Below are 10,397 nucleotides of genomic sequence, written 5' to 3' on the forward strand. Positions count from 1 at the left end.
TTCTTTTTGTCAAGACATCTCCAACATTGAGAGACTCGGACGCTCTGTGTTTTGTGTTTCAAGTTTCTGCATCACCTTTGTGTAGGATGTGTACTGGATCTTGTACGTAGACATGTTAAATTTAAATTCAAAGTGAGCATACGGAAACGTTTCCCCTTCAGCAGACGAATGTCAGAACAGACTGAACTGTCAAACTGCACGTGCACCAATCTGCCCAGTGAAGGTCAAACATCCAAGTTCAGTGTATCCAGTGATCAAAACAACATTTTTAATTAGAGGGAGGCTTTAAGGATCTTTTACTGCTGTCACAACAAAAAAACATCAAACCACCAAACACAGTAAAAACCCTCCTGTTATGTTTCTACCAGCAGCCTTCCCTCTCAAGGTGGCCGTCGTCACTGCGGCACAGATGCACATCCTCTCCCGTTCGACCTTGTCTGTTCGCCGCGATTTAAACAAACACATTCACGCCGAAGTTGTCTCAGATCTCGCTCCCATTCAATATCTGCGCGACTCCTCTGTGTTGTTCTGCGGATGATTCATCCAGCCTCTCACCGGAGGCTCATTGTGAACTTCAGAACACATCAGACGTCAGACGCAGGAGCCGTCAGCTCTCATAATGTCAGACCGTTAGTGTGCACGGGCATGAGATCCATCTCCCTCCACTGCTGTATCCTTTTCCCCTCTCGCTCACACAATTACTCACTCAGAAACACAGGATTTACTTTGCAAATTTTTTACATAACCGCTCACACACGCTGCATGCTGAGGACATCTCGCTAACATCAGATGATTTCTTTTTTTTGGGGGGGGGGGTACCGTTTGTCGCAGGTTGTGCAAGAACCCAACACTATAGTCTTCATTTTTGCAATTTCGTCACTGCAGCTCAAAGAAATCTACGCGCACGCACTAGACTGAAATCTAATTCAAGGAGCAAATATTAATAATTGCCTTTGCTATTTATTGAAGATTTCGAGGTCAAATATAATCCTGTTTCATCCACTGCCATCAACTGTGTTAAATGAGCTGAGATATAATGTAGGAAGGAGGGCACTGATGTAATAACACGCTCTCATGTGTTCACCAACCCTCCCCTTTTTTTTTTTTTAAATCAAGATGCCAAGTGCTATTTTTGCCTCTGAAAAACAAGATTTTATATGTTTCTTCTTATGCATTTATTACAGATCCTTCCTCTTAAAGTTCCCAGAACATCCTGATGAGGAGACAGAGATAAACACTGTGACCATGAGTTGTTTTTTTTTTTTTTTCATGTGCGCACATTTTCGTCATCAGGCAGTGAAAAACATACAATGCACACTTGCGTCATCTTCTTGTGCTGGAGCTGAGACGTCACACTGTTGTCCTACAGCTGATTCATTTGTTGGGATCAGATTAGCCAAAAGCGTGAACATTTTCACGCGGCATATCGAGGTATTAAAGTATTAGTTTCCGACGGCACAATCAGCTGCTACTCCAGTTAAACATCCCGCTGCGTGTCAATTAAACCCTCTGCTGTTTTCTCCTCTGACTCATTTATCCTCTGCCTCCTTTCTCGGCTCTCAAAGTGTCTCACACTGATTTTTTTCCTCTTTCAGCCTCCAGGTCTCCATAAATATTTAGCATCGCCACACACATACGATTCACTTTGAAGCACGTGCAGTTGGTGTGCGCTAATCCTCAACTCAAAAGAGGGGGTTTAACCAAAGAGTGAGCTTTCTACCTCCTTCTTGTGCCGGCACAGATATAAAAATACCCCGTGTGTGTCTAAAAATAGCCTTTTATACTCTAGACAGACTGGAGGCATACGCTGTGGCGACGCCGCTACTCATTTTCCTCCATTTTCCACCTAAATGTTTCTCCTTAATTCACTCATTTGTGCAGAACTCTTCTCTCTCTTCATTCGCTCTTATTAAACATCATCAAGGTCGCTGTGCCCCAGGAGGCAGAAAAAAAAAAGAAGAGGGGGGAGGAAGATGAGGAAGAGAGATTTTTGCAGGAGCAGAGAAAAGAAGAAAGGGAACGGCAGATAGGAAATGTCAGATAAGTAACAGGAAAACTATCAGGGAAGTGAGCCAGTGTGTGTTTTTGGAGTTTTTTCCTCACATTGTCTTCGGAGCTGTCAGGTGGAAACGGGGAAGTGAAAGCTGATGAGTGTTTGCCTTATATAACAATCATCAGGTCTCTAACACGAGGAGGCCACTCTCTTCCTATTTTGCTCTTTTGTCCTGCTGATTTGTCCGATTACCTCGCTTCCTTTTCATTTTCTGCCCTTTCACTTTTCCCCGGCTCGCTGATGTGACAAACAGTGGACTGTTAATCTCCTTCCCCTCCTCTCTCACTCTCTTCCTCTCTCTCTCTGCTCACTGTGAGTTCAAACCCATTGATACAAATGCTACTTGCTCCCTCTTCTGGCTAATGCACAAACCCTTTCATCTAAATTTAATTTGAAAAAAAAAAAAAATTCTCCTTGATAATAATAATTTCTTTCGCAGAGCATAACAGCTCCTCTTTCATTAGCAGGCTTCCGGATTTTCAAAAGGAGGGCTCGCAGAACAAGGTCAATGAAGGTCACAAAAACCGAGAGGGCTGATTGTTGAGAGNGAGAACCCGGAGAGAACCCACGCTGCACGGGGAGAAAGATCCCAGGTGTCCTCACTGGGAAGCGAACTGGTGACGTTCTAGCTGCGAGGCAACGATGCTAACCATCGCGCCACCATGCAGCCTATGCTGAACACATATGTTTGCAAAATATTAGATGGACTATGTCAACGCTGTACAGTTTGTTGACATGAGGGACAACAATTCTATTAATTTATTAAATGCAAGGTTAACAATGTTGGATGCAAAGCTATGTCATCGTTTGCTGTCATCATCTTCAGTCTATAAGTGTTCAGTGTTTATATTCAGTCCCTCTTTTATTCGGTTGTTCACAATGCTACCATGCTTTGATGTTTCTTCCACACATCTGATCACAAAGTCACAATATTCAGGACTATAATAACTGTAATCTACATACATTCTAACAAATATTGCTTGAACCACTTGCATGCAGAAAAAACGTGAAAATGTGTCCCTGCAGTTGCACCTCTGAGAACAGCAATGCTTGCTTATATTTTCATCCCCGGCAGCCTGCATGCATCTTTTTTCTCAGCGGGTTTTCTATGAGGTGACATAATCCCTGGGAACGGAGATAATCTGACAGACAGACCTACTGCCTTCATCCCCTGCACCTCACTATCAGCGTGGCGTCGGGATATAAGCCAGACACATGTTGGGATTTTTTGCTCATCCTGTGTGTGTGTGTGTGCATGTATGTTAGAGAGATAAACAGAAGGATTGGGTGAGAAGAGACACCAACAGAAAAACTGAATGCGTAATCATGTTTGGTTTCACGTCTTTGCTTGCAGTGAAATGTTTTGCGATTTGCACACACATGCCGCACAGGATTTCTTTTACCTTCAAAGTCTACGTGTCCGTCTCCGTTGAGGTCAATGTCTCGGAGGATCTCCTCCAGGTCTCTGTGTCCAACCTGAAAACGTCAGTTTGGGGAGGAAAGTGTGAACTTTGGTGGCACAAACTCAGAGAACTGAGAGAATTCAGGCAGACAGTGATTGATGGAGAGCCGAAGAGAGGAAGACAAACTCTCCCCCAGCAGCGCCTCTGTACCTGTTGTCCTAAAAGTTTCTTCATGGCTTCTCTGAGTTCTGCGGTGCTGATCTGGCCGTCGCCGTTGGTGTCGAACTGGAAGTGAGGAAAAATGGGCAGAGAAGCATTAAATAGGATTGAATCACATTGAGAAACTGTCTTTTCTCTTTCATCACTGATGTCAGATACTTTTGTTTTTGGTATGATGTGGCTGCCATTCCCATAATCACTTGTTTATTAAAGGTAAAACTCAACACATATTATTAAGTGAATTCTGTAAAGTAATCAAAGTTTAACTAGATTTTTCTCTCCAGTTTAACTCATTGTGAAACGAGTCCTAATGCCGTTATCACACTCACTATACTGTTGTGTAAGCTTTGCCTTTCCTCACCTCCTTGAACGCATCCCTCAGCTCCTTCACTCCGATCATGTCTGCTGTTTCAGCCAGAAGTTTGGGCCCCATGAGTTCAACAAAGTCCTCAAAGTCAACGTGTCCTCCCACTGTTGGACGGATTGAAAAGAAGGAAGGGAGTTAACCTCAGTACTTTCTTAGAGACTGGTTCAGAAACTCGGAAAACACTTTAAGGGGGAAACCATCAATGTCAAAGCTTGTACAATAAATGAAGACATAACTCCAATTGAATAGCAGTAACAGAGAATAGGCTCGATAAAATAAAGCTGAAATTAAACAGTGTAGGAATCGACAGTGAGACACATAAATAGGTCAGTATAACCATAAGTACACTTTCCAAAAATTAAAGCAATGACAGCTACAGTAATTAAGAGTGGCGATTAAACCAGCAATTGTGTCAAAAGTATTAACTAGGTCAATTTAAAATGTTGTTGAAGCATATCCCAAGTATGTAGGATACAATTCGATCAAGATCGTCCCCACTATGTGTGAGTTTATTGGCACCTGCAGAGAAGACTCAGTTTCAGTCCCAGTTTTTCATAACACCCTGGCAATGTGCACTTTAAACTGCCTAAATACTGATAATGTTGCTCAGTCTATTATGTCAACAGGAAAAACACCATTGCCAATATTTTGTTGCATTTGAAAAAAAACATCCATTTTGTTTAGCCACAGTTTACAACCAGTTTCGAATTTATAAGGTATTTTTGGAGGATGTTTAATTATAGCTGTAGCTGCAGTTAGAACAGAAGATGTCAGGTGGAACTTCACAATGTTGAGGTAATACTGTTTGCGTAAACAGTGAAGAACAAAAAGAAAATGGTCCCAGGACAGAACCTTGGGGAACTCCCTTTGTAATGGGAAAGAAATCGGACAGAAGAGTAAGTGTCTGGAAACATTTTGACCAATCAGAGAGACGATTCTAGAACCAGTGGCAGCTACCGTTTGTCAAAATCCAAAAAACTTTACCATAAAAGTAGAAAAATGTCAACTGACAGCAGCAGTTTTTGTCATTTAAAGCTGAAACCATGTTTTAAACAGTAGTTTTTTGTTGTTGTTATTGTTGTTTTTAATTGAATAAGTAGATCAAATTGATGTTAGCTGTTTTATACTATGATATTCATTTATAAGTGGCTCATGTGTTTCTGCAAGACTAGACTAGTTTTAAGATGCCAGCTATTTAATTCAGATTTGCTGCAATAAATATGGTATAATGCATCAGCTACCATCCCACTGGAGACAGGAGATAAGCACAACAAGTGGGTTACTTTATAGTATAAAGAAAAGATGGCCCGTGTTTTTGTACACAACGGTTGTTTGAAATAACCGACAAAAGGCAGGAAAATGATTGTTAAAAGTGGCACAACTTTAACAGCTATCAGTTGTCTGAGAGAGGCCACTGATGATGTAAGCAGAGAGTTTTTTGGGGGTAGATTTGACTATTTTCAGTAAGAGTAATGAGTAGAAGAGTACAGCCTGACAGCAGAAGTGCACTTATTCCTCCGCTGTCTGAAGTGTCTGTAAGAGGGTTGATCTCAAAGTTTCTGCACCGTTTGATTGTTAGTGCTTGTCACAGGAAAGCAAAAAAAAAAGGGGGGGAAATAATTCACAGACGTGTACAGACAAACACAGATTTAGTTACAGTTCATGTTGATCTGCTGGCTCAGTTCTATGAGCTCCATCTCTGTCGGCATGTAGCCCATCGTCCTCATGCAGTTGCCCAGGTCTTTACAGCCAATAAACCCGTCTTTGTCTTTGTCAAACTCCTTGAAAGCTTCACGCAACTCTGAGAACAAGGGAGACAAAACGTGAATGTTAAGAGAGCTGTAATGTACTTCAGAATATTTTGGAAAGTGCAGTTTTTGTCTAAAACGTACCATCCATTTCTTCTGGCCTCAACTCTCGGTCCTGTGAGGGATCACAACGCAAGGTTAGTGCTGATATTTTAAAGTCATGCCAACACCCAGTATCCCTCACACAACATGGCGCTGTAAAAAATAAACTGGAAAAGACAGATATGTGCCACAGAGTGCCAGCAGTCTTCGGGATTCCTTCCAGCTAGAGAGGAAGTGCTCATCAGTGAGATCACTCAGTGAAGGAAACATGCAGAGTCTTAGCCATCTATGTCATAACTAGACCTTCAAATCAAAGTGAAACAGCAGAATTAGAAGATGCAGTGTTTGTTCTCTGTATGTGTAGCGTAGGTTTGATGAATTAATATCTAGTTTTATATTTAAGTTCCTTGTGTTTCTGATTGTGCAAAGATATAAATAAACACTATCCCTTTATGTGCCATTGAATTAGAGTGACCCAATCTCAACCCCTGTATCCATCTGAGAGCTCATCACCAGGACGGTCGTCTACACTGAGGATTTCAGCATCACTGCTTTTTTTTTTTTTATTTTAATAACAAGTCATGTTGTCAAGTCCTGCAAATAGACAAAAGGAAATAATCACAATGTGAGAGCCATAACCTGCCTTAATAATCCTCCATCTTGTTTCAAATGTCCACCATGTTTTTGGGTCAGCCTCGTGCATAAATACACACACAAACACACACACACACGTTCTCTCATCCGGCATCAAGAACACTCCGAGTTTTCACATTCTCAAAGGACCGTCTCCTCAGCTCCACCACTCGTCTTTGCATGCGTCAGGTGCTGATGTTACATTAGAAGGTGATTGCTACACACATTCATGATGGCTTTTGGTTATTGTGCATGTTCTGCATTGTGTGCTAATCTCTCTTGGCATGCATGCACATGATATTTTCTGGACTTACGTACAGCCTGCCGGCTCTCAGCGAAGCCCTTGCGTAGAAAGATGCATGCAGGCCCCAGTACGTTGTGCATGTTGGCTCCGTTCTGGGCCAGGGCTACTAGTGGCTCAAGATAGGCCCCCCCAGATCCCCCTTCCTCACAGGACTGCACTGCTTTGTAGTTCTTCTTCTGGTCCTTGAGCAGCATCCGGGGTGGGGGGCCAGAGAGTGGAAGCAGATGCAAAGACAGGGGTAGATAGAGACTGTGACTCAGTTTGTTGAGGCAGGGTGTCAACAAGGAGCCAGCATGGAGGTGGGATGGAAGGTAAGAGAAGGGGGGTGGGGGGTGACAGACACATGTCTGTCAGTCACAGAAAGGTTTGGAGTCAGGTCAGTCGTGATGGAGGAAAACAGCTCAGTCAGGGAGAAAAGGAGGTGTGATATCATGACACAGCAACTGATGCCATCTATGAATCCATCCGGTACGTCACCATCCTGCACAACAGTGTCCACATGATGTGTAACAGAGAATACCAGCGGCGGAAGTAACCGCATAGCAAATATACAACCTTCTATTAATGCCACAAAGCAATGAAAGCCTCATGCTCTGTGGGATTACGGGATTATTCTGATTTCTTACAAAAATAGATTTGCTTTTGTGGTTTTGGCCAGCATCTCTAATGGTTACGATAACATTGTGCTCACCGAAACTAATCGATGAGATGTGGGGAAGCGGCATTATCACCAACACAATCAGTCAAGTCAGACTCCCCAAACTGCTTGTTGTGCACTTAAATCACAATTTACAGACTCACCCCCTGATTCAGATGAGATCTGCTGTCATGCATTCCTTCAGCGGGTTGCATCATTTTACTGAAATGTCGGCTTGTTTGAGTGCTCAAGTTCCCAAATCTCAGAATACAGTGAGCACAATATCATCATAACGGGTCGCAATGACGACCAGAAATACCAACAGAAAATACAAGTTGGAAAAATTAGATAATCTTTTAAAGCCAGTTTGATGACACAGTGCAAATCTGTTAGCATCTGTTAGTCAGGTAGTTAGTTAATTAGTTAGTTAGTTCAGTGTGTGGTGGTTTGAGGGAATTTAAAGTGTTGATCGACCACAAACCTCACACCGGGGTAGTTGCTTGTTCCTCCACAAGTTTCAGTTTTGTTTTTTCCTACACAACAATTTTGTCGTCCAAAAGATGCTTAAGTTCAGCCAACCATTTAATTATAATCACCAATTAGCCCATCAACCAGGGGGCAAATGTTTTTTTTTTTATTATTTACATCAGTCATCCCAATTACTGAGAGGCCTACAGGTTAATTAAAGACGGGCAATCGCTGCCTCTGCTTCCTCTGATTAAAGTCAAAAAGGCTCCAATCATCGAATTAGAGAGCAGCAGCGTAAGGCAACTCTCGAGCGACTGTTAGAAAACAGATCTCTATTACTATTTTTCTCAAGCTGAGATCAACTGATTTTAAAGCCGTAACATCTCTGGTTTGGTCTTCAGTTGCTACAGTTTGGCTAAAAGCAAGCGGAATAGAATCAATAAGACAGCAGATTACCCAGGGACCATGTTGCTGCTGCTGGAACGTGTCTCTGACATGACCTAGTACCATCTTCAGATGCTTTATACAGTAAACATGAGACATTTGCATGCATACGCCATGAAAGATTCATATGCACACTTGTGCTCTATGCAAATAAACATAATATTATTATTATAAATGACCTTCACACTCCATCTGTTACCGTGTCGTCTCTAATGCCAGTTCGTGCATCCCTACAGTTCTCACCACAGGAACGGATGCCCACTGGGTAATCTGACCAAGTGATGCATGGAGCAGGGCTGTCCGTGGCTATATCGTGCCAGAAAAGTAGTATGAAGCCACGCGCTAGCAGTTATATAACAAGAAGAAAGAAAAAAAAAAAAAGCGCGCGCACACACACAAGAAAAGAAAAAAAAAATCTGAAACGGTGTCAGAGAAAGGCTGAAGTGAAGCAAGAACTTCTGCAGCACTCCAACCCGTTTTGCACAGATGGCATCAACAGTTGCTTGTCATATTGTGCTTCCTCAAGGATGTGCAGCTGGAAATTCTATTTGTGGGACTGCCTCCCTGCTACACTGAGAGTCTATTCAAGCATACAGTGATACGAAGAGGACAGCAGATGTAAGAGATGTAGCACTAAAGTAGACAAATATAGCCCCCAAAAAAAGAGAGGAAAAAAAAAAAAAAAGTCCAGTGCTGAGAGAATCTGATGTAGTCGCAACAGCACACCTGTTTGCAACATTTCCACCGACTGATCGTGTCCCGCAGGTGCAGGTTCAACAGGGTAGCATCCTCCGCTTTGTGGTGAGGTAGAATTCATGTGAGCGGCTCTAAGCTGTGGTGACCTGATCCTGATTCACAGTCAATGGGTCAGACACAAGCAGCTCTGAATGCAACTAACAAGCGAAAAGACATCCTACGTGCATGCAGAATGAGTTTTAAAGAGAGTCCTACATCAGTAATCTGGACTTTAAGCCCCTCTGTATGGGGCAACACTGACCGACGCAACACCTTGAAACATATTCTCCACTGAGCAGCACAGAGACGCAGCCTGTTAGTGAGAAGTCGGAGTCGGGAGAGATCAAGTCAATATCCATCGATCAAGTTGGGGACACATCATTAGACAAACATGCACCAAGAGTCAGGGGATTCAAAGCAGAGTGAAAAACCTCAGAGCGGACCTTACCTTCTTGGTGAAAATTTTAAGCGACTTTACAGAGTTGCCCATTGCAAAGAGTAGGAAAGAAAAAAGAAAAAAAAAGAAAGTCCTTCTTGTTTTATGTTTTCTCTCTAACTGTATCTGTGCGCCTGTATGTAAGTGCACGTGCATGCATGCGTGTTTGCATGTGTTTCCAGGCATGCATGGGAACAGGAGTGATTAGAAAGGGAAAGAGGGTTCAGTGGGTCATCGACTAATATAAGAGGACATTTGGGAAAAGGCAGGGAGAGGAGCGGGGACATCATAAGGCGGCAGAAAGGGGGGGATCGGATAGGAGGGTGAAAAAAAGGACGAAGGAGTTGCGCCGGGGAGGACCTAGAGGCAAGGACGCCGGGAGGTATAGGAGGAGGTGGAGGGTGGGAGGAGGAGGAGGAGGAGGGACACTGAGACAAAGGAGGGTATATGTAAACAACAACGAAGGACGGATCAGAACAACATAAAGGTACGCGAGGGAGAGGAAGCATGCATGTGATCAGTGCGAGATGCAAGTGCCAGGAGTAGAAAAAGCCAAGATTGCTTATTCATTCCATCCTCTCTCCTACTGTGTCTTTCCTCCCTCCCTCCCCTCTACCCTCTCTCTCTCTCTCCCTCTCTCTCTCTCTCTCTCTGTGTCCGTCAGTCTGTCTCTCTACTCGTTTTTCCCCTCACTCTCTTCCTCCCCCCAACTCCCGCTCACTCCACAGTTTTTAAACCATCTATGCGAATGTGACAGAAGAAGCTCGTTCGGACAAGCATATTACCTTCCCCTGAGCAAGACGCTGGAGACACTAATCCAAACATGCACACACACACACACACACACA

At 43.2% G+C, this 10,397-nt stretch overlaps 1 protein-coding gene across 4 annotated transcripts in view; it reads right to left on the bottom strand.

Moving 5' to 3' along the window:
• cabp1b (calcium binding protein 1b) overlaps positions 1-9,735 on the bottom strand; it is a 12,605-nt gene extending 2,870 nt beyond the window's left edge. Inside the window, exons 1-7 of one of the 4 annotated variants that reach the window (XM_008293734.1) lie at positions 9,562-9,735; positions 6,844-7,011; positions 5,935-5,965; positions 5,700-5,843; positions 4,037-4,146; positions 3,667-3,741; positions 3,457-3,529 (exon numbers count right to left, since the gene is read on the bottom strand). In XM_008293734.1, coding sequence (XP_008291956.1) covers positions 3,457-3,529; positions 3,667-3,741; positions 4,037-4,146; positions 5,700-5,843; positions 5,935-5,965; positions 6,844-7,011; positions 9,562-9,735 — 775 coding nt within the window. Of the gene's footprint in view, positions 1-3,456; positions 3,530-3,666; positions 3,742-4,036; positions 4,147-5,699; positions 5,844-5,934; positions 5,966-6,843; positions 7,012-9,552 lie in introns of those variants that run through there. The other 3 variants (XM_008293735.1, XM_008293738.1, XM_008293736.1) reach the window with 3 other exon arrangements.
• Positions 9,736-10,397: the final 662 nt, after the last annotated feature.

Source organism: Stegastes partitus, unplaced genomic scaffold (assembly GCF_000690725.1).
Source record: "Stegastes partitus isolate 25-593 unplaced genomic scaffold, Stegastes_partitus-1.0.2 Scaffold907, whole genome shotgun sequence".
NCBI lineage: Eukaryota > Metazoa > Chordata > Actinopteri > Pomacentridae > Stegastes > Stegastes partitus.